We start from the raw sequence: 25,958 nt of genomic DNA, 5'->3' as shown, positions 1-25,958 counted from the left end.
TGCTGTGCTTATTTCATCAATGATCGCAAATTCATTTCTAGATTTTATACCACTTAGTGATAGAGTAATGTTGCTGAGGTTACAAACATCACAGCGGATCATGAACGTTATTCAGGTCCATGCGCCAACTGCCGATAAAGATGATGATGAAGTAGAAGCATGGTATGACACCTTAGAGGAAGCTATGAAAATAACTAAGAATGGAGAAATAACATTGGTCATGGGTGATTTCAACTCAAAAGACAATACTGTAGGCAGACATGGTCTTGGTGAACGTAACATAAGAGGAGATAAGACTTGTTCAGTTCTGTATGGAGCACAATCTGTTTGTCTCTAACACATTCTTCAAACTTCCTCCTCGGCGGCTTTACACATGGATATCACCCGCCAATAACGACGAAAAGGTCATAAGAAATCAAACTGATTTCATTTCGGTAAAACAACAACTAAAGAAATATGTGACATCCGAGAAGACGTATCCCGGTGCTGATGTAAATAGTGACCACAATCCAGTTGTAATGTACTTCAAAATGCTACGTTTCAGAAAAATTAAAAGAAATCTTAAACCATCCAAGCTGATAGATATTAGGAGACTATTGGATCCCAAAATAAGAACTAATGTTGGAACTGCACTGGAAAAGAAGATAGAATTAAGAAAGAAACACTGAGTCATCAGAGGTAGAATACACATGGAACGCCGTTAAAGATTGTGTGATTGAAATCCAAGTAACTGAAATTGGACACTGCAACAACATCAAAAGACAGGGCTGGATGACAGATGAAATTCTAGAACTTATCGATGAAAGGAGAAAGCACAAAAATACAGATCACATTCAATACAAAATTCTAAACAAAGCTGTACGCAGAAAGTGCAGGGAAGCCCGAGAATTATGGATGACAGACAGATGTAAAGAAATTGAGATCCTTCAGGAGAAGCACGACTATTTTAACTTGCATAAGAAAGTGAAAGAACTTGCTGGTTTGAAACGCAGACGATGTGGTCAAATTTTGAGAGATGCCAATAATGAAATCATCTTGGGTGTGGAAGGGAAACTCAAACGATGGAAGAAATATATAGAAAACCTCTTCAAAGATGACAGAAATGATCCTCCTTCACCTGACGAGAGAATAAATGAAAATAGCCCTGAAATAACAAAACGTGAAGTTGTACATGCCGTAGAATTTCAAAAGAATGGTAAAGCAACTGGACCTGACGGTGTGTACCTTGAAGTTCTCAAAGTAATAACAGAACAGGAATCTGCCCGCCTCAATATCTTAACATCATTATTCAATCAAATATATGTATCAGGAGAAATACCATCAGAATGGCTGAAATCAACCTTCATACCACTACCGAAGAAGCCTAACTCGTCTCAGTGCGATGATTATCGTATGATAAGTTTGATGTCTCACGTGCTCAAAATATTCTTGCGAATCATTCACACTAGAATATACAAAAAATGTGAATCCCACATGGATCAGAATCAGTTTGGTTTCCGAAATGGCGTTGGTACACGTGAGGCACTCTTCTCGTTAAATGTGTTGTTACAGAGGTGCAGAGATATGAATGTTGATGGCTATGCCTGTTTTATAGACTATAAGAAAGCTTTTGATTGTGTCAGGCACAATAAGTTGATAGAGATTCTGAGATCAACAGGTATTGACTCCGGTGACTTACGTATAATCAGTAACCTGTACTGGAATCAGTTTGCAAATTTCAAAACTGATCAAGGAAGGTCAGAAACTGCTTCGATCAGGAAGGGCGTCCGCCAGGGTTGTGTACTGTCACCTCTGTTGTTTAACATTTACTCAGAGGCAATCTTTAAAGAAATATTGGCAGACTATGGTGGGATCAAAATTAACGGGAAAATCATCAACAACATCAGATATGCAGATGATACTGTTGTCATAGCTGATGACATGCCTGCCCTTCAGTGCATGATAAACTCCTTAGTTCAGCACAGTAAAGAGTTTGGATTAGATGTTAACCCCTCAGAGACGAAACTGATGGTGTTCTCTAAGAAGACAATTCAGACTAATCTCACAATTAAAGATAAAATAGTTGAGCAAGTATCTTCTCTCAAATATCTGGGTACCATCTTGGATGTCCAATGTAACTCCAAACGGGAGATAATATCTAGAATTGAGCAGGGCAGGAAACAATTCATTACCATGAAGAAATTCTTTGTGAGGTCAGATCTCAGTCTCCAACTACGAATTCGTATGATCCGCTGCTATATATTTTCTGTTCTCCTATATGGATATGAAAGCTGGACTCTGGATCCAATCATAGAAAAACGTCTTGATGCCTTTGAAATGTTCCTGTATCGCCGTCTCTTGCGAATATCCTGGGTAGTGGAAATCCCCAATGCCGAGGTCCTTCGTAGGATGAAAAAACAAAAAGAACTACTGCTCACCATAAAACAGAGAACCTATCATGAGAGGTGAGAGGTATCAGTTATTACAGTTTATTATCGAAGGGAAGACACAGGGGAAGAGATATGTTGGGAGAAGAAGGAATTCATCGCTGAAAGACCTTCGAAGATGGCACGGCTGTACTTCAGAAGTGGCATTCCATTCTGTGCTGTCAAGATCAGAGCTAGCTACATGGATCGCCAACCTCCACTCGGAGACGGCATCTTAAGAAGAAGAATACCAAATTCTCTTTCAGGTTATTTTATTTATTTTGATTCTTGTATACATATCATTTACAATCTGCAGAGCAGAAAATAATATTTGGAATATGAGATTGATATTGCTGGTATATCTTCAAATATATCAAGATACCGTAGGTCATAGTATATCTTCAATTAACAATTTCAAGCCACGGGTCAGGTAAATTAGGATCTTCGAAACAATGATTATGCATCGAGCATACTATTATGACTGAGTAGAGAGTAGCAATTCTATTTCAGAGTATTCAGCAGATTTGTACGGTAATTTTTATTTTTCATGAGAATCGAGGACAGTATTATTGAATTTTTGTATCACAGGTCGACAAGTTATTGAATCTACATGTTTATGAGTCTACAAGCTACTGAATCTACGTGTTGATATTTTATGAGAGGTATTTGTTGAATAGAGTCTTTGAGTATAGAAATGAATAGATAGCATGTAGCAATGAAATAAGAAAGGCAATATTATTCAATGAATATTAGAAGCCGTATGTTGAGTTCTGCTCTTGTTATTTACGGATGTATTTCCATGAGTATCTGACCAGAATTGATCCTATAATCACCAACAGTAGTACTGTAATATTATGGTTGTGCACGAGATTTTATTTCAGCCTTGAATCGATGCAGTGTGGCTATATTGTAATATTGTGGGATGTACTTTATACATTCTAGGGTGATGCCACATTCTTCTCATTTTATTAGTATATTGAGATTATTAATTCTTTACTTGATGGTACCACATTTTGTTTATCTTCTTTGGATCGATCCTTAATCTCACATTATTTATTTCTGCATTGAATTGAGTACATTGTTTGAGAAAGGGAAAATCTCTCTCATATTTTATGAATATTTTTATGTTGCTGCCATTGAATTAACGTTAATTTATAATTGCTCAAATGAAATAACCCGAAGGCAAATACTGACCAATGTAAGGATTTCTCTTAGAACCACGGGCAAAGGAGATGAGAATCAACCAACTCAAACTCATTCGGACCCATTTATATCCAAATTTAATCATGTTTTTATTTATGAATTTTGTATGCCAAAATAAGGATACACAGGAAACATACAATAAACTTATATAAAATATTTACATGTCAGACTGTAGGTAATATTTGGTAATCATGTTATTATCAATTACAATCAAGATTAACTTATATCATGGTGACATGTATTAAATCAATGATTAAGGTGATATTTAAACCACCATTTATGGCAATGTTTTAAATCATTTTCAAGGTACTTAAATATTCATTTGAAGAGATATTATTTATGATTGAGTCAATGTTACACTATACGAAATTTCAAATGGACTAACGATTAAATATTTGTAAACGCAATTGTAATTATGGACATGATGTCATTTAAAGGTCATTATTTAGATACATCATTGTTGTCACTAAAGACCGCCATTAATCCCATGTTATCTTCAACAATGTACATTGTGTCCTCCAACAATAGCACATCTTATGTAAATAAACCAGCCATCCTTTATTTAAGTTTATTATTTGATAGTTAGAAATCTTCCACATTCCTTCATAATAATTAATTATTACCATTGCACAAGGCACCTATCTGTTTCTTTTTTTTAGTTCCGTTTGGGCCTGCTATGGACCACGTGGTTCTTATATCTAGCCGTTTTCTTCTTTGACCAGTACTCCTTAATTCTTGCACTGTGAATGTCTTTTCGCTCCTGAGTCCATTTCACACCTCCTCCCAGACGTACTGTTTTTTCTGTTAGTGACTGGAGAGAGTTTGATGTTCTGATCAACGTCCTGTACCTATTCCTGTCCTAAATTTCACTGGGAGCAATGTCCAATTCTTGAAGGTCTTTTCTGACGAGTCTTGCCCACTTGGCATTAGTCACTTTCCCTCTAGAGATGGTGTGGAAGATTCTGGAGGTGAGCCTCTGATTGTCCATTCTCATGACATGACCGTAGAAGTTCAATCTCCTCTTCCTCATAGATGTTGTAATTGCTCTCCAATTGTTGGTACAGTTTGTTGTTGTTTCACTATACAAAATTTTATTCTTTTACGATTATTTTAACACTGTGGTGAAACTGTTGTGAGAACATACTCATGAGTTAGGAATCTTATGTTCTGCCGGAGCTAAGCAAAATACAAATATGTACATAAATGATATAATATGACAATAATAAGATATGATGATATGCGATGTGATGAATATGAATATGCGCGGAACCCACATGAGATATCTATTATGACATCCTACATAACAATGATTTTGATGTAATTATGATCCATGATGTACATATCTGTTGTTGTTTGTAATGGATTTATGATGAATGAATGAATGAATCAATCAATCAATCAATCAATCACTACTAATCTGCATTTAGGGCAGTCGCCCAGGTGGCAGATTCCCTATCTGTTGTTTTCCTAGCCTTTTCTTAAATGATTGCAAAGAAATTGGAAATTTATTGAACATCTCCCTTGGTAAGTTATTCCAATCCCTAACTCCCCTTCCTATAAATGAATATTTGCCCCAATTTGTCCTCTTGAATTCCAACTTCATCTTCATATTGTGATCTTTCATACCTTTAAAGTCACCACTCAAACTTATTCATCTACTGATGTCATTCCACGCCATCTCTTCACTGACAGCTCGGAACATACCAAATAATAATACTAGATTATAAATTCCACCTGTTCAATATATAAGAGTTTTTTATTTAAATTTAAGAAATAGTTCTTAACATATTAGATATAGGGACATGTTTCACCCATAATGAGTACTCATCAGAAATGTAGCTATTTTTTTTATAATTAGCTGGTAGACGTGGTTGTAGCTTCTTGTATCAAAAGTCAAAAGGAAAATGTGCGAGGTTGAGCAGTGCTTGTGGTGTTATGTCCCTTCGGCAGTTATGTTAATTTGGTTAAAAATTGTTTGTCTGTTGAAGTTGTTACCTGAAAGAAAGATAGATCAGAATCCTGATTGTTCTTATACATAGTTTTTAACAAAGGTCTAGAATATAAATAAAAGGATACTGTTTTAGGTACAAATGTGTATAAAATGACAAGCAAGTAGAATATAGTAGTTATAAGTACTCTTATGACAAAGTCTTATAATCAAACCTTATTGATCTTTATGAAAGGCTTGTTTTTTAAGTGTGGTAACAAGTAGTTAGTTAAAAGTTCAAAAAGAATACGTAAATTGCTGCGTTGAAATGAAATTCGGTATATATGGTGCCTTATTCTGGAGATGGCATAAGGAGCTTATAATAACTTAATATTTAGGATAAAAGTCACTCTTAGTGGTAGTTAAATTTAAATCCAAAGTTGAAGTTGTTAATTTTATATGAAAAGTTAAGACGACAAACTTCTTGAAGCACTTAGGAGCGAGGACAGGTACTCGTCAGAAAACTTAGCTATATTTATAATTAGTTGGTAGCTTCTTGTATTATAAGTCGAAAGGAAAATGTGCGAGGTTGAGTAGAGCTACAAGAACAGGTGGAATTTATAATCTAGTATTATTATTTGACTTTAAGTACATTTCAATAAGGATCATAACATGAGGTTTGTAACATGTAACATACCACTTAGTCAAGCAGCTTATCTCCTTTCTCCCAGTTCTTCCCAGCCCAAACTTTGCAACATTTTTGTAACGCTACTCTTTTGTCGCAAATCACCCAGAACAAATAGAGCTGCTTTTCTTTGGATTTTTTCCAGTTCTTGAATCAAGTAATCCTGGTGAGGGTCCCATACACTGGAACCATACTCTAGTTAGGGTCTTACCAGAGACTTATATGCCCTGTCCTTTACATCCTTACAACAACCCGTAAGTACCCCAATAAGCATGGGCAGAGAATTGTACCCTTTATTTACAATCATATTTATGCGATTACCCCAATGAAGATCTTTCCTTATATTAAGACCTAAGTACTTACAATAATCTCCAAAGGGAACTTTCTCCCCATCAATGCAGTAATTAAAACTGAGAGGACTTTTCCTATTTGTGAAACTCACAACCTGACTTTTAACCCCATTTATCAACATATCACTGCCTGCTGTCCATCTCACAACATTATTGAGGTCATTTTGCAGTTGCTCACTATCTTGTAACTTATTTATTACTCTGTACAGAATAACATCATCCGCAAACGGCCTTATCTCTGATTCCACTTTTTTACATATATCATTGATATATATAAGAAAACATAAAGGTCCAATAATACTGCCTTGAGGAATTCCCCTCTTAATTACTACAGGGACAGATAAAGCTTTGCCTATTCCAATTCTCTGAGTTATATTTTCTAGAAACAGAGCTACCCATTCAGTCACTCTTTTGTCAAGTCCAACTGCACTCATTTTTGCCAGTAGTCTCCCATGATCTACCCTATCAAATGCCTTAGATAAGTCAATCTGATACAGTCCATTTTACCTCCTGAATCCAGGACATCTGCTATATCTTGCTGGATATCATATGGCAGAAGCTGTAGGATGAATGATATTGACAGCACATATTATAAACAATGTAACAGTTAGGCCTCATGTATTTTCACTGCGCTTAATTTGTTTATAGACAGTATGTCCCATTTAAAGTTACCCAACTGTGGGACTGGACTCATATGTCCCAATACAGACTATTCAAAATCTACATAAACATCTCATTGATATTTGGAATACAGAAAAATTGCCTGAAGAATGGAATGTTGCAACAACAACGGTGATATGTCAGATCCTAGTAACTATCAGGGAATTTCTTAGCTAGATATCACCTATAAAGTTTTCTCTAAGATCCTGTATTCCAGAATCCATGACCAGCTTGATAGTGAATCGGGTAAATATCAGGGTGGTTCTCATCCAGAACAAAGTTGTCCAGATCAAATTATCAGTCTCAAATGGATCATAAAACATCAACGCATTAGGAGCAAAAATATAGTGATCACTTTTGTTGATTTTCAAAAGGCTTATGATAAATCCATCGTGAATCATTACTACATAACCTTACTGAATTTGGTCGAAATCAGAAACTTGGGAATCACAAAGTCTAAAGTTATGTTCAGAAATGAAATCTCTGAACCATTTGAAATTCATACTGGTCTTCGACAGGGAGATGGATTATCCCCATTGATGTTTAATTACGTGCCGGAAAAAATTATGCGTGAATGGAGTAAGGTATGTCCTCCGTCTGTCTTGCATTTGATGATGATCTGGCGCTACAGAAGGAGCAACATTTCAAGTAGAGGAACTAGGAAGGTTAACACTCAGAAAATAAAACTTGTAAATATCTTGGTGAAATTGTCACTTGGAATGCGAATAGAACTCTAAAACTGAGACAAGTTATAACTCCACCATACCCAAGCAACGTCAGGTTGATGGCCAGTGGAGACTTTTATCCAATTCAGTAATTTACAAGGAATGTTAATCAATTATTGACACGATGAGAAAATGGACGATTGTATTTTTTGGACACATATACGGTTTGCCAAATTTTAGACTCCTAAAACAGCTTTTTGATTTCTTTTGGAATAGTAAAACAAAAAACACTTGGTTTAAAGAAATACAAATGTATTTGGATCAATTGAAAATTACTACAGAGCAAATTGAAAATAGAGAGGAGAAAAAAGATTGTAAACGCCGGCCCCGTGGTGTAGGGGTAGTGGGTTCAATTCCCGGCTAGGTCAGGGATTTTGCTCTCGACCTGAGGGCTGGTTCGAGGTCCGCTCAGCCTACGTGATTAGAATTGAGGAGCTATCTGATGGTGAGATGGTGGCCCCGGTCTCGAATGCCCAGAATAACGGCCGAGAGGACGTGTCGTGCTGACCACACGACCCCTTGCAATTTGCAGGCCTTTGGGCTGAGCAGCGGTCGCTGGACAGGCCAAGGTCCTTTCAAGTGCGTTAAGTGCCTGGGTTTTTTATCACTTAAAACATCAAAACATAAGCAGTATGTTATATCAGCAAGATCGTCTAGAATGAAGAAGTTTTGCGAAAAGAAGAAATGAGCAAGTTTAAAAAAATGAACTTATTTTTAATGTACTTATTTTTTGAAGATCTTATTGTATAAGGTTGATTTCGGTGCTCCAATGTGGGCATGAACAGTGTAAATAAATTATAGATTCCTTCCATTCCTTTGGTATTACACTATTATTTATGACATAGTCAAAGATAAATTTTAAATAAGGCACTATGTACCACCCCATTGTCTTTAATACCTCCCCAGTAATTTGACCACTTCCTGCTGCTTTTCCTTGCTGAAGCAGTTGGATTTCTCTGAAAATATCCTCATTTCTGAACGAGAAACTCCTTATGCGTCTCTCCCTCCCTTCTGTTTCGCTTTCCAACTCCTGACAATCTTCTACTGAAGCTCTGAATTCCCTACTCACTATCTGTTAAAAGGTGCTCACTCCCTTCTCCCACCATTGTGTGAATTTGTATTCCTTTTCCCTTTTGATCCCTAATACGTGAACACAGCTTTTTCCATTTCCCTATATGGTCATTATCCTCATGAAGTACGCCATTCATGTAATTCTCTTTTGCTTCCTTTGCCACTCTATCGAGTTCCCTCGTAAGCTGTTTTCTAGGTTCTCTATTCTCCCTACCGTCTTTGATTTTCCTGTATACTATTCTACATTTTCTTTTTAATTTTATTTCCCTTGTATAAGGTCATTTTGGCCTTCTTAACAGGAGCAAATCTTTCTCTCCTTCCCAAATGATTCGTTTAAAGTTTGTCCAAAGTGTCCCCACATTACTCCCTTCACTTATACGGCAACTGAATTGTGATTTAAGGCAAGTCCCGAATTCATCAACTTTAGTTTTTCTGTACAATTTCTTGTTTTGTGTGACCCTCTCAAAGTAAATCCACCCTCCCGAATTAACTTATTTGCCATTTTCTGTTCATGGGCTTCACTTGCAGCTCCATTCCATTCAACTGCAGGCAAGTTTAGATCTCCCGCAATTATTACCATATTATTATTGTTTTTATCAGTATAACCTATTCCCACCTCCTTCATACTATCACAAACTGATTTCATCGGTAAACCATTCATGTGAGCAATAAGTTTCCTTCTCTATTCCATTCCAACTGCTTGTTTACTGCAGTTTCCGACTCCCTTCCTCCATAAAACATGATTGTTGCAATTGGGTAACTTGAAATTCGTTACTTTCCTGAGTTCCATTTTCTAGTTGACTGAGCCAGCTTGAAGTACTAATCAAAGGAATTCAAAATGGACACTGCGAGGGTAAGATGATAAAAGAGAGTAATCTATGGACCCGATACAGAAATCAAAATGGTGGAACTTAAGACAGACCTAGAAAACAACAAACACTTAACACAATCAACAACATTACATACATACATACATACATTATCATTATAGAATGTCATGCCTTTCAGAGTTCAGTCTGCAAACCTCTAATGTTGCCACAATCCTCAATTTGCAACTAGTGTTGTGGCCTCATTTAGTTCTATACCTCTTATCTTTAAATCATTAGAAACTGAGTCTACCAATCGTCGTCTTGGTCTCCCTCTACTTCTCTTACCCTCCATAACAGAGTCCATTATTCTCCTAGGTAACCTATCCTCCTCCATTCGCCTCACATGACCCCACCACCGAAGCCGGTTTATGCGTACAGCCTCATCCATCGAGTTCATTCCTAAATTAACCTTTATCTCCTCAATTTGAGTACCCTCCTGCCATTGTTACCACCTGTTTGTACCAGCAATCATTCTTGCTAGTTTCATGTCTGTTACTTCTAACTTATGAATAAGGTGTCCTGAGTCCACCCAGATTTTGCTCCCGTAAAGCAAAGTTGGTCTGAAAACAGACCGATGTAAAGATAGTGTCGTCTGGGAGCTGACTTCCTTCTTACAGAATACCGTTGATCGCAGCTGCGAGCTCACTGCATTAGCTTTACGACACCTTGATTCAATCTCGCTTACTATATTACCGTCCTGGGAGAACACACAACCTAAATACTTGAAATTATCGACCTGTTCTAGCTTTGTATCACCAATCTGACATTCAATTCTGTTGAATTTCTTACCTACTGACATCAATTTAGTCTTCGAGAGGCTAATTTTCATACCATACTCATTGCACCTATTTTCAAGTTCCAAGATATTAGACTGCAGGTTTTCGGCACAGTCTGCCATTAAGACCAAGTCGTCAGCATAGGCCAAACTGCTTACTACATTTCCACCTAACTGAATCCCTCCCTGCCATTTTATACCTTTCAGCAGATGATCCATGTAAACTACAAACAGCAAAGGTGAAAGATTACAGCCTTGTCTAACCCCTGTAAGTACCCTGAACCAAGAACTCATTCCACCATCGATTCTCACTGAAGCCCAGTTGTCAACATAAATGCCTTTGATTGATTTTAATAATCTACTTTTAATTCCATAGTCCCCCAGTATAGAGAACATCTTTTCCCTTGGTACCCTGTCATATGCTTTCTCTAGATCTACGAAACATAAACACAACTGCCTATTCCTCTCGTAGCATTTTTCAATTACCTGGCGCATACTGAAAATATGATCCTGACAGCCTCTCTGTGGTCTGAAACCACACTGGTTTTCATCCAACTTCCTCTCAACGACTGATCGTACCCTCCCTTCCAAGATGCCAGTGAATACTTTGCATGGTATACTAATCAATGAGATACCTCGATAGTTGTTGCAATCCTTCCTGTTCCCTTGCTTATAGATAGGTGCAATTACTGCTTTTGTTCAATCTGAAGGTACCTTACCAACACTCCACGCTAATTTTACTACTCTATGAAGCCATTTCATCCCTGCCTTCCCACTATACTTCATCATTTCAGGTCTAATTTCATCTATTCCTGCTGCCTTATGACAATGGAGTTTATTTACTATCCTTTCCACTTCCTCAAGCATAATTTCACCAACATCATCTTCCTCCTCCCGATCAGCTTGGCTGTTTCCTGAATTCGAAATCCGTTAAGATATAGTCTGTTACGGATCTGGCACCTCTAGGCTACCATGTGTAGTGGTGAATAGCCTTATGCTTGAAGAATGTATTCCTAACAGCTAAACCCATACTAGCACAGAAGTCCAGCAAACGCTTCCCATTCCCATTAGCTTCCATATCTTCCCCACATTTACCAATCACCCTTTCGTATCCTTCAGTTCTATTCCCAACTCTCGCATTGAAATCGCCCATTACCACTATTCTATCCTTGCTGTTGACCCTGACCACGAAGTCACTCAATGCTTCATGAAACTTGTCAACTTCATCCTCATCTGCTCCCTCACATGGTGAATACAAGGACACAATTCTTGGCCTAATTCCTCCAACTGACAAATCTACCCACATCATTCGCTCATTTACGTGCCTAACAGAAACGATGTTGCGTGCAATGGTATTCCTGATAAAGGGCCCTACCCCAGACTCTGCCCTCCCCTTTCTAACACCCGTCAAGTACTCTTTATAATCTCCTATATCTTCCTCGTTATCTCCCCTTACCCGAATATCACTTACTCCTAGCACATCCAGATGCATCCTCTTTGCTGACTCAACCAGTTCTACTTTCTTTCTTCCATAAGCCCCATTAATGTTGATAGGTCCCCATCGCCAAGTGAAACACAAAGACAGTACTATACTTACCCCAGCTCCTAGACTAGACACAGAATGAAGAGATGAGTAAAGGGCATTTTCTGCATTCATCTGGCCAGCATCTCTCCTAGCTTGGTTTCTTAGAGCCATTACGAAATTCTCTGCATCAGCAGGCGGGCGCCATTCGGGGTTTGTCAGCGTGAAGTGGACGAGAGATAGTTCTGTCTTACCGTCTTCAGCCTGAAAGTCATTACATCACCATTACACGGGTAGGTCATCAGATATTGTCAAGGTCCTTCAAAGTTCACTACACCTTGCTGAGATAGAAACACAATATCTCCAGATGAACTGGCATAATGAATGCGATTGACAACATGTGGACCACATTAACCCTAGAACTGGCAATGCTGATTCTTGTGATGGCATCTTTCACTTTTCTAAATAAATACAAGATATGAAATACATGTACAAAGTTTTATAAACTGAGGATTGTCATGGTGAGACTAAATTACAGTCTGTTCAAAAAGTGTAATTCCTTCAAAATAATAATAATAAAATTTTCGATCATATGTACAGAGAAGTGGAACATGTGACAAAAGAAGCGAGATATACAGATTGTCAATAATGTACCTGCAATGCACTATCAAAAGTTTCATCAATCTGAGAAGCATGTTCTTGAAAATATTAGGAACAATGTATTGGCATGCAATCAATTGGAGGCGTGACCTTATACAACATTGTTATGATAGGTTGCTTCATGAAAAGTCTGTCATCACTTTCATACATTGATGTGAAGAAACAGCTGATAGACATTCCAAATCTGTTGATTCATTCTTAATAACTTCAAGGTCAGATCCGTCGCTCAACTTCCAAGAAATTTTGCCATACTAATTTCTGTGAAATAAAGAGGTTGGAACTCGCGAAGACTGTCATGACATCTGTTGAAGAAATTGCAAGAAGAAATGTGAACATGTCAAATATTCCCCACAACAAAACTTAGTTCACGCTGTATTGATGGTCCAAGTCCATTACACAACATTGGACTCAAAGGACATCCTCAAACGCTGGCAACACCATCACAAGTATGAAGAAGCAAAAAGTGCCGGGACCAGACGTATGGATCAACTGGCTGACTCTGGCTGTGTTCCCAGTGATTGGGCTACAAGAATCTCTGTGCAAATTATTGTCCAATTTGCCTCCTGTCGAACACAATGAAGATTTTTGAGAGACTCCTCGATCGACGACGTTAGTACCAAGCAGGGTGCTGGAACAACCGATGCCATCTTTGCTGCCAGAATGCTCATTGAAAAGCATTGACAGAAACAACAGCCACTGCATTTGCCTTCCTTGGCCTTGGACCGTGATCAGGTATGCATTTCGTTACCGTGGTGTACACAAGTTGCTCTTTGTTCTCGTCACTGATGATGTTGCACTGCCGTCTCTCACCTCAACTTGGCTCAGTCCGGTGCTCAAATAATCAGCTTCATGTCGGTAGATTTACTCGCACGTAAAACAACTCCTTGCGGGACAAAATTCCGGCACCTCAATGTTTCCGAAAACCGTAAAAGTAGTTAGTGGGATGTAAAGAAAATAAGATTATTATTATTATTATTATTATTATTATTATTATTATTATTATTATTATTATTATTATTATTATTATTATTTTACAAACGAATGGACCACTAAGGATCATGCTACAACTTCATTTCTTTCCCTTCGTGCGGAGTTTTCTCTGTGTCCAATACTCCTTCATGCGTTCGCTGGCCTGCTTCCGTTGTTCATCTGTCCAGGCTCTTCTGGTCTTCCTAGTTCTTGCTACGGCTTGAACACCTTCCAAATTCTTCAGTGTGTTCCTAAACGTATTCCTTTGTAACAGCTGGTTTTCCAAGATGCTCAACCTTTCCATATCCTTCTTCGTTTACTTAATCCATGCTGTAGTGGTCTTTTATTATTATTATTATTATTATTATTATTATTATTATTATTATTATTATTATTATTATTATGACAATGTAGTCTTAGACTGAACAAAAAGACGACCAAATACCTGGAAACCATCCCAATAAAAGGCTCGATTCATGTTCATGGAGAGACCTTAACGAAGGCCGTAAGCTTCAGGTACCTAGGATCTTGCCTACAGACTGATGGTGATGAAGGGTGAAGTAGGATGAGATGGAGAGAAATGGCAGACCACATGATAGTACATCCTGTTGAATGTCGACAATCACACTCCTGTCCACCAGCATCAATGGTATGGCCATGTCCTGCTTGCTGCCAATTTCAACCACACCTTTGAAATTAATAGACAACGACTATCCAGACGACCAAAGAAGCACTGACATGACACAGATCGTGCAAAATGGTGAGCCAAGAACAGCAGACCCTGCACCAGCTAGGAAGAAGAAGAAGAAGAAGAAGAAGAAGAAGAAGAAGAAGAAGAAGAAGAAGAAGAAGAAGAAGAAGAATTGCACGGGTGGAATATAGAGTAAAGTACATATACACATGTGTCCAGAAAGGCATTTTTCGAGATATTAGACTCTTTACAGACTATAAATTATTATTATTATTATTATTTATTTTCCTTAAGGGGTGGTAGATGGAGAAAGGGCAAGCCCCCCATACACGGAAGTGCCTCCATCTCCACATGTGTACATAAATTCTACTGAATATTTACATATGAACTTATGTAGTCAATTTTAAATTTACATAATTAAACTACAAACACTGTACCCTTAGAATAATAATTATCTTGATTTATCCTGCAAATATTAGAGTAAGAACACCCAGCCATTTATACTCTCACTCAGACCCCTGTATACACACTCATTCACAACCACTCACACACGCGCACGCATACACATTCGCCCACATACACCTGTACTTGCACCCATTATACATCGCATATGGGTTTCTATTTACATATACATTTTCTTTACTTCGCGGAGGAAGTGAGGGAGAGGAAGCAGCTTTACCTCAGATGGTAGAAGATTCCAGGTAAGAGCAGCCCTTGAGTAAAACCCATTTAAATATGAGGTTGTTCTAGCGAAGGGAGGGACAAGAGTTACTCCTTGGCCTCTTTTAACAGAGCGGTAATTGAGCTGCAGGCGGTGGAAAGGGAAGAGGTGTGTGTGATCTGTCAGGGATTTCCTAAGGAAGGCTACATCTATTTGTGTACATAGCGAGTTCTCTGGTGGCAATGACCTGGCTGTGTTTAAGGGGATGTGTTTGTTAATTAAACGTTCTGCTCGTCGCTGGATACCTTCTAGTTTCCTCATATTTTCCGTTGTAGTTGGATGCCAGGAAGGAAGGCCATATAATAGTATGGGCCGCACAAGGGAAATATAAGCCGTTCGTAGGGCTTTACTTCTTCCTCCCGAGAGACATCTACGGACGAAACCTAGCGCCCGGTATGCCTTACACCTCACTTCCTCCACGTGTTTATTCCATTTCAGATTGTCCGTAATGTGAGTACCGAGCAGTCTGATGGAGTTAGAAGTCGGCAGTTGGATTCCACATAGAGTAGGTTGGTTCCGGAGTGGTTGTTCAGCTCTGCTTAGTCTTATATATTTACACTTCTTAATATTTATATACAATCTATTTACCTCACACCACAGAGCTATACTATCCAGATCCGATTCGAATTGTACAATATCATCACTGTTTTTCATGGCTCTGTAAATAACTGTGTCATCGGCATACTGCGCCATGGTTGAATTTACACAATCCGGTAAGTCGAGAGCATAAATCGTGTACAGGAGGGGCCCTATCACACTGCTCTGAATTACTCCAGAAGTAATTATGGTTTGGTCTGACTTGGCTCCTCCGTACACAACACATTGCGTTCAACCCACCAAAAGTAACCTCAACCATGACAGCAGTTTACCCTGAATGCCGTAGTTGCTAAGTTTTAACAGAAATCTTTGATGTGACACCTGATCAAAAGCTTTGCTCCAGTCCAGAGTCACACAGTCTATTTGTGAGACATCAGTCTAATCCAAAGAGAACTGCCAGTCATCAATGACTTTAGTTAAAAGTGTTGTGCAGGATTTTCCCGGAATGAAGCCGTGCTGGTTTGAGTTCAACAGGTTTCTCTCCTTGAGAAAATCCAACATACATTTAGCAACTAGACGTTCCATACATTTACAGACCCCTGATGTTATAGAAACTAGACAGTAATCATCTACGTTTTCCTTATCTCCATCTTTGAAAACCGGCACTACGTTGGCTTCTTTCCACTCCACAGGTACAGACCCGGCATTAATGGAATAGTTGAAGAGAGCGCAAAGAGAGGGCGCCCAGGCGACTGCACAATTCTTGAGAATTCTTGCTGGCACTCGGTCCGGCCCGAGCGCGGCATGAGGTCTTGTTTTCAGAAGGCTCTCCTTTACTTCATTCGTTGAGAAATACAGGTTGGTTAGAGGGAAGAGAGGGGTAGATGTTGTCCTTGAATATAGCATGTTCTCTTCCTCAGTAGGGACGGAGAAGTTACTTTTAAATTTCCTGTTGTAGGTGTCTGCAATTTCTTGTGGTGTGGAGACTGCCGTACCGTTATGTTTAAATACAGATGGAGCTCTGTTGCAACCTTTACTTCTGAGAAGAGCCCAGAGTTCCTTGGAGTTGGTGTTGAGACTGCGGATGTAAGAATCGTAGGAATCTCTGATAGATTGTTTAGCCTTGTTCCTAGCCAGCCTGTATTTCTCCCACTCATAATCGGTTGGATTTCTTTTCCATTTCTGGTACAGGCGGTCCCTTCTTCGAATTTCTCGCACTATCTCCTTGGTAATCCATGGAGATTTCCGTCTGCTGGTTATATTTACCCTCGGTGTGGTTTCTTCTATGCATTGAAAGAAACTTTTCTTTCAGTCATTCCATATCTTGTTTATGTCCGTACTGCCGGTGAAATCTGAGGTGAGAACGGGGAGGCAGTTGGATAGATCATTCCAGTTTGTTTGGGGAAAGTTATAAACTGTTCTGGTATGCAGTTTGGGGGAAGGTTTTATATGGGTCAGTGTTGCGAGAGTTGCCTGATGGTCACAGAATCCAGGAATAGTATTAAGAGATTGGACGGACTATGGTATGTTACTTAGGAAAAGGTCAAGGTTTGAGCGTGTTGTTTGCGTAGTACGCATGACTTCGAACATTAATTGATGAAGGAATAAATCATAGAAAGCGGAAAGGAATTTCTTGGCGAGGGAGTTATTTGGAACAGGTGCAGCATTTCTGGACCACGTAATTTCTAGGTTGAAATCACCAACAATATAAATGGCCCAATCAATAAATGAAAAAAGGTTCCAACTAATCGATACTTTCTCTTTTTTATTTAGCCTTGGGCTATTTATAAAGACATTAATAATCACAGAACATGTTTCGATTGCTTAGCAATCACCATCAGCTGTTTACATGTAGCTTAGGTAAAAATAGCATAAAGTCAATCTCTTAATTTACATTAAAACATTAAAAACAGGTGTTAGTAGAAAGCGCATAGGTGCTAACCATCGCGAACACCTATTCAAAACTAAAGGTGAAAATAGCAAAAGTAAACAAAGACATAGCTTTTCTGAAAGAAACGACTTAATACCCAAATTTCTAAAAGGAATTCAAAAGAAAAATTTACACTCAGAATATCATTCAGCAACTCAGAAAATGGTTGTTCGAACTTGGTTGAAGAGGGAAATAAAATTCTTGTATAAAAAAGAATCAATTTCTCAACCACGAATTATACACAGCTCATCTTACAGCGGCAGCCACCCTTTTACTGTTAGAATGGAATTCCTTCCTTGTACATAGCAGGGACAAAATAGAGAAGTTAATGGAAAAGAAACAAGTCACATTAAACAAGAAATTAGAGAACCTGAAAGAGGACAATCCAAAAAAGGGGAACAGGTTACAGTTTAAATCAACCATTGAACAAAACAGATACCCACCCGCAGTCGAAAACTTTTCAGAAACAGTTTTCACAGGTAAGGGCCCGAAGTATAACTGGCGCGCTTCTAACAAAAGCAAGGAACTAACCCTCACTTTAGCAGAAACCGAAGCAGCCATACAGACTCTCCCAGCCGAAGTACAGAACGACTTGAGATTTGAGGCAAAGAAAAAAAATCCCTTCCCTTATAAACGGTTTTAAGAAAAACATTCACAACACTAGAGTAAACAATGAACTACAACGAAAAATCAGGCAAAGTGACGTAGTCGTAACTAAAGTGGATAAGGGAGAAACAATAGTTATTCTAAATAAAACCGATTATATTGAGAAAACCGAAGTTCAAAGTCGTAAGTAAAGATCCTACCCCACGGATTCAAAGAAACTTGAAAGGAATACTTAAACAAAATACTTTCCTTCTTAGTGAGTAGGAAACAAAAAAGTTGATAAATATGAACCCAGGACTCTCTACGGCAAGAGCCATGCCCAAGTTGCATAAAAGAGATATACCTATCAGACCAGTAATCAATTTCCGTAAGAGCCCCACATATAAATCATCACAATACATTCACAGGTTCTTAACACAAAACTATGTTTTCTATTCTAACACAACCGTAAAAAATTCTAATGATTTTTGCAAGAAGATTAAGGACTTTAAACTTAAATCCTCTCATGTAACATACTCATTCGACATAAAAGATATGTATACTAATATCCCCATAGAGAAGACGATTAAAATCATAAAAACTTATTTATTAGAACACAAATGGATAAGTATACCCGAAATAAAAGAGTTTATAGCAATCCTTAAATATGTACTTAGCCAGAACTACCGGTACTTTTTATTTAACAACAAGATATATCAACAAGATGGCCTCCCTATGGGTACTCTAGCCTCAGGCATACTGGCTGATATATATTTGGATCACCTGGAACATTCGTATATCGTAGACCACATCAAAGGGCTTGATTTGTGGGTACGCTATGTGGGTGACACATGCTATAATTGACAAGAATTTCAATGATAGTCTTCACACTTTGAACACCTTAGATCCTAATATAGAGTTTACTGTTGAGGAAGGAAAAAACGGTTCGATCAATTTCTTAGACGTTACTACAACTAAAAAAAGACAACCAATTTCACTTGAAATTTATAGAAAACCTACATTCACTCCAACTACGATACATAACAATTCTCTACACCCTGATTCACAGAAAAAATACGCGTATTACAGCTCTATTAATAGAGCCTTCGAAATCCCGTTAACCAATAAAGAGGGGAATAAAGAATTAGCTTTTATCCATCAACTCGCCCACATTAACGGTTTTAGTTTAAAAACTATTAAGGAGATAATTACCAAACGTAAACACAAACTACAAACAAATCTATTAAAACAGTCAGAGCAAACAAAAAAGTACGTGAGGTTCACCTTCAACAACCCTAATATTTACGCAATCACTAATTTCTTCACTAAACAAAGTGTTATGGAGGTGGAACTAGGAAACATTTGTGGACACAACATCTTCACTAAACAAAGTGTTATAGAGGTAGAACTAGGAAACAGTGTGTGGACACAACATCTTCATAACTAAATAACGTGTTATAGAGGTGGAACTAGGAAACAGTGAGTGGACACAACATCTTCATCACTAAACAAAGTGTTATAGAGGTGGAACTAGGAAACAGTGAGTGGGCACAACATCTTCATCACTAAACAAAGTGTTATAGAGGCAGACCTAGGAGACAGTGTGTGGGCACAACATCTTCATCACTAAACAAAGTGTTATAGAGGCAGACCTAGGAAACATTGTGCGGACACAACATCTTCATCAGTAAACGAATTGTTATAGAGGTGGAACTAGGAAACAGTGTGTGGACACAACATCCTCATCACTGAACAAATTCTTATAAAGCCGGAACTAGGAAACAGTGTGTGGGCACAACATCTTCATCACTAAACAAAGTGTTATAGAGCTGGAACTAAGAAACAGTGTGTGGACACAACATCTTCATCACTAAAAAAAGTGTTATAGAGCTGGAACTAGGAAACAGTGTGCGGACACAACATCTTCATCACTGAACAAATTCTTATAAAGCCGGAACTAGGAAACAGTGTGTGGGCACAACATCTTAATCACTAAACAAAGTGTTATAGAGCTGGAAATAGGAAACAGTGTGCGGACACAACATCTTCATCACTAAACAAAGTGTTATAGAGGTGGACCAAGGAAACAGTGTGTGTACAAAAAAACATCTTCATTACTAAACAAAGTGTTATAGAGGTGGAACTAGGAAACAGTGTGTGAGCACAACATCTTCATCACTAAACAAAGTGTTATAGAGGTGGACCTAGGAAACAGTGTGTGAGCACAACATCTTCATCACTAAACAAAGTGTTATAGAGACAGACCTAGGAAACATTGTGCGGACACATCTTCATCACTAAACGAAGTGTTATAGAGGTGGAACTAGGAAACAGTGTGTGAGCACAACATCTTCATCACTAAACAAAGTGTTATAGAGACAGACCTAGGAAAAATTGTGTGGACACAATATCTTCATCACTAAACAAAGTGTTATAGAGGTGGACCAAGGAAACAGTGTGTGAACAAAACATCTTCATTACTAAACAAAGTGTTATAGAGGTGGACCTAGGAAACACGTGTGGACACAACATCTTCATCACTAAACAAAGTGTTATAGAGGTGGACCTAGGAAACAGTGTGCAGACACAACATCTTCATCACTAAACAATGTGTTATAGAGGTGGACCTAGGAAACAGTGTGTGGGCACAACATCTTCGTCGCTAAACAAAGTGTTACAGAGGTGGAACTAGGAAACAGTGTGTGGACACAACATCTTCATCACTAAACAATTAGTTATAGAGGTAGACCTAGGAAACAGTGTGTGGACACAACATCTTCATCACTAAACAAAGTGTTATAGAGGTGGACCTAGGAAACATTGTGCGGACACAACATCTTCATCACTAAACGAAGTGTTACAGAGGTGGACCTAGGAAACAGTGTGTGGGCACAACATCTTCATCACTAAACAAAGTGTTAGAGAGGCAGACCTAGGAAACATTGTGCGGACACATCTTCATCACTAAACGAAGTGTTACAGAGGTGGAACTAGGAAACAGTGTGTGGACACATCATCTTCATCACTAAACAAAGTGTTATAGAGGTGGAACTAGGAAACAGAGTGTGGGCACAACATCTTCATCACTGAACAAATACTTATAAAGCCGGAACTAGGAAACAGTGTGCAGACACAACATCTTCATCACTAAACAATGTGTTATAGAGGTGGACCTAGGAAACAGTGTGTGGGCACAACATCTTCATCACTAAACAAAGTGTTATAGAGGCAGACCTAGGAAACATTGTGCGGACACAACATCTTCATCACTAAACGAAGTGTTACAGAGGTGGAACTAGGAAACAGTGTGTGGATACATCATCTTGATCACTAAACAAAGTGTTACAGAGGTGGAACTAGGAAACAGAGTGTGGGCACAACATCTTCATCATTAAACAAAGTGCTATAGAGGTGGAACTAGGAAACAGTGTGTGGGCACAACATCTTCATCACTAAACAAAGTGTTATAGAGACAGACCTAGGAAACAGTGTGTGGGCACAAATCTTCATCACTAAAGAAAGTGTTATAGAGAGAGACCTAGGAAACAGTGTGCGGACACAACATCTTCATCACTGAACAAATTCTTATAGAGGTGGAACAAGGAAACAGTTTGTGGACAAAACATCTTCATTACTAAACAAAGTGTTATAGAGACAGACCTAGGAAACAGTGAGTGGACCCAACATCTTCATCACTAAACAAAGTGTTATAGAGGTGGACCAATGAAACAGTGTGTGGACACAACATCTTCATCACTGAACAAATTCTTATAGAGCTGGAGCTAGGAAACAGTGTGTGAGCACAACATCTTCATCACTAAACAAAGTGTTACAGAGACAGACCTAGGAAACAGTGCGTGGACACAACATCTTCATCACTAAACAAAGTGTCATAGAGGTGGACCCAGGAAACAGTGTGTGGACACAACATCTTCATCACTAAACAAAGTGTTATACAGGCAGACATAGGAAACAGTGTGTGGACACAACAGCTTCATCACTAAATAAAGTGTTATAGAGGTGGACCTAGGAAACAGTGTGTGGACACAACATCTTCATCACTAAACAAAGTGTTATAGAGACAGACCTAGGAAACAGTGCGTGGACACAACATCTTCATCACTAAACAAAGTGTCATAAAACTGGAACTAGGAAACATTGTGTGGACACAACATCTTCATCGCTAAACAAAGTGTTATAGAGGTGGACCTAGGAAACAGTGTGTGGACACAACATCTTCATCACTAAACAAAGTGTTATAGAGACAGACCTAGGAAACAGTGCGTGGACACAACATCTTCATCACTAAACAAAGTGTCATAGAGGTGGACCCAGGAAACAGTGTGTGGACACAACATCTTCATCACTAAACAAAGTGTTATACAGGCAGACATAGGAAACAGTGTGTGGACACAACAGCTTCATCACTAAATAAAGTGTTATAGAGGTGGACCAATGAAACAGTGTGTGGACACAACATCTTCATCACTAAACAAAGTGTTATAGAGGTGGACCTAGGAATCATTGTGTGGACACAACATCTTCATCACTAAACAAAGTGTTATAGAGACAGACCTAGGAAAAATTGTGTGGACACAACATCTTCATCACTAAACAAAGTGTTATAGAGGCAGACCTAGGAAACATTGTGTGGACACAACAGCTTCATCACTAAACAAAGTGTTATAGAGGTGGACCTAGGAAACAGTGTGTGGACACAACATCTTCATCACTAAACAAAGTGTTATAGAGGTGGACCTAGGAAACAGTGTGTGGACACATCATCTTCATCACTAAACAAAGTGTTATACAGGCAGACATAGGAAACAGTGCGTGGACACAACAGCTTCATCACTAAACAAAGTGTTATAGAGGTGGACCAATGAAACAGTGTGTGGGCACAACATCTTCATCACTAAACAAAGTGTTATAGAGGCAGACCTAGGAAACAGTGTGTGGGCACAACATCTTCATCACTAAACAAAGTGTTATAGAGGCAGACCTAGGAAACAGTGTGTGGGCACAACATCTTCATCACTAAACAAAGTGTTATAGAGGCAGACCTAGGAAACAGTGTGTGGGCACAACATCTTCATCACTAAACAAAGTGTTATAGAGATGGAACTAGGAAACAGAGTGTGGGCACAACATCTTCATCACTAAACAAAGTGTTATAGAGGTGGAACTAGGAAACAGAGTGTGGGCACAACATCTTCATCACTAAACAAAGTGTTATAGAGGCAGACCTAGGAAACAGTGTGTGGGCACAACATCTTCATCACTAAACAAAGTGTTATAGAGGCAGACCTAGGAAACATTGTGCGGACACATCTTCATCACTAAACGAAGTGTTACAGAGGTGGAACTAGGAAACAGTGTGTGGACACATCATCTTGATCATTAAACAAAGTGTTATAGAGACAGACCTAGGAAAAATTGTGTGGACACAACATCTTCATCACTAAACAAAGTGTTATAGAGGTGGACCAAGGAAACAGTGTGTGGACAAAACATCTTCATTACTAAACAAAGTGTTATAGAGGTGGACCTAGGAAACAGTGTGTGGGCACAACATCTTCATCACTAAACAAAGTGTTATAGAGGTGGAACTAGGAAACAGTGTGTGGACACAACATCTTCACCACTAAACAAAGTGTTATAGAGGAAGACCTAGGAAACATTGTGCGGACACAACATCTTCATCAGTAAACGAATTGTTATAGAGGTGGAACTAGGAAACAGTGTGTGGACACAACATCTTCATCACTGAACAAATTCTTATAAAGCCGGAACTAGGAAACAGTGTGTGGGCACAACATCTTCATCACTAAACAAAGTGTTATAGAGCTGGAACTAGGAAACAGTGTGTGGACACAACATCTTCATCACTAATAAAAGTGTTATAGAGCTGGAACTAGGAAACAGTGTGCGGACACAACATCTTCATCACTGAACAAATTCTTATAAAGCCGGAACTAGGAAAAAGTGTGTGGGCACAACATCTTCATCACTAAACAAAGTGTTATAGAGTTGGAACTAGGAAACATTGTGTGGACACAACATCTTCATCACTAAACGAAGTGTTATAGAGGTGGACTTAGGAAACAGTGTGTGGGCACAATATCTTCATCACTAAACAAAGTGTTATAGAGGCAGACCTAGGAAACATTGTGCGGACACATCTTCATCACTAAACGAAGTGTTACAGAGGTGGAACTAGGAAACAGTGTGTGGGCACAACATCTTCATCACTAAACAAAGTGTTATAGAGGTGGACCTAGGAAACAGTGTGTGGGCACAACATCTTCATCGCTAAACAAAGTGTTACAGAGGTGGAACTAGGAAACAGTGTGTGAGCACAACATCTTCATCACTAAACAATTAGTTATAGAGGTGGACCTAGGAAACAGTGTGTGGACACAACATCTTCATCACTAAACAAAGTGTTATAGAGGTGGACCTAGGAAACATTGTGTGGACACAACATCTTCATCACTAAACGAAGTGTTATAGAGGTGGACTTAGGAAACAGTGTGTGGGCACAACATCTTCATCACTAAACAAAGTGTTATAGAGGCAGACCTAGGAAACATTGTGCGGACACATCTTCATCACTAAACGAAGTGTTACAGAGGTGGAACTAGGAAACAGTGTGTGGACACATCATCTTGATAACTAAACAAAGTGTTATAGAGGTGGAACTAGGAAACAGAGTGTGGGCACAACATCTTCATCACTAAACAAAGTGCTATAGAGGTGGAACTAGGAAACAGTGTGTGAGCACAACATCTTCATCACTAAACAAAGTGTTATAGAGACAGACCTAGGAAAAATTGTGTGGACACAACATCTTCATCACTAAACAAAGTGTTATAGATGTGGACCAAGGAAACAGTGTGTGGACAAAACATCTTCAATAATAAACAAAGTGTTATAGAGGTGGACCTAGGAAAAACGTGTGGACACAACATCTTCATCACTAAACAAAGTGTTATAGAGGTGGACCTAGGAAACAGTGTGCAGACACAACATCTTCATCACTAAAATATTAGTTATAGAGGTGGACCTAGGAAACAGTGTGTGGACACAACATCTTCATCACTAAACAAAGTGTTATAGAGGTGGAACTAGGAAACAGTGTGTGGACACATCATCTTCATCACTAAACAAAGTGTTATAGAGGTGGACCTAGGAAACATTGTGTGGACACATCATCTTCATCACTAAACAATTAGTTATAGAGGTGGACCTAGGAAACAGTGTGTGGACACAACATCTTCATCACTAAACAAAGTGTTATAGAGGTGGACCTAGGAAACATTGTGCGGACACAACATCTTCATCAAAAAACAAAGTGTTATAGAGGTGGACCTAGGAAACAGTGTGTGGGCACAACATCTTCATCACTAAACAAAGTGTTATAGAGGCAGACCTAGGAAACATTGTGCGGACACATCTTCATCACTAAACGAAGTGTTACAGAGGTGGAACTAGGAAACAGTGTGTGGACACATCATCTTGATCACTAAACAAAGTGTTATAGAGGTGGAACTAGGAAACAGAGTGTGGGCACAACATCTTCATCACTAAACAAAGTGCTATAGAGGTGGAACTAGGAAACAGTGTGTGAGCACAACATCTTCATCACTAAACAAAGTGTTATAGAGACAGAC

The 25,958-nt window shown here is 38.7% G+C and overlaps 1 protein-coding gene across 2 annotated transcripts in view; it reads right to left on the bottom strand.

Moving 5' to 3' along the window:
- The window catches only part of Atg9 (autophagy-related protein 9), a 702,067-nt gene that overhangs the window by 141,809 nt on the left and 534,300 nt on the right, over positions 1 to 25,958 (bottom strand). For both annotated transcript variants that reach the window (XM_067149655.2, XM_067149654.2), the window contains exon 12: positions 12,268 to 12,456. In XM_067149655.2, coding sequence (XP_067005756.1) covers positions 12,268 to 12,456 — 189 coding nt within the window. The remainder of the gene's footprint in view (positions 1 to 12,267; positions 12,457 to 25,958) is intronic.

This window comes from Anabrus simplex, chromosome 6, assembly GCF_040414725.1.
Source record: "Anabrus simplex isolate iqAnaSimp1 chromosome 6, ASM4041472v1, whole genome shotgun sequence".
NCBI lineage: Eukaryota > Metazoa > Arthropoda > Insecta > Orthoptera > Tettigoniidae > Anabrus > Anabrus simplex.
The sequence above is the reverse complement of the archived record's forward strand: the minus strand, read 5'-3'. Positions and strand labels throughout refer to the sequence as shown.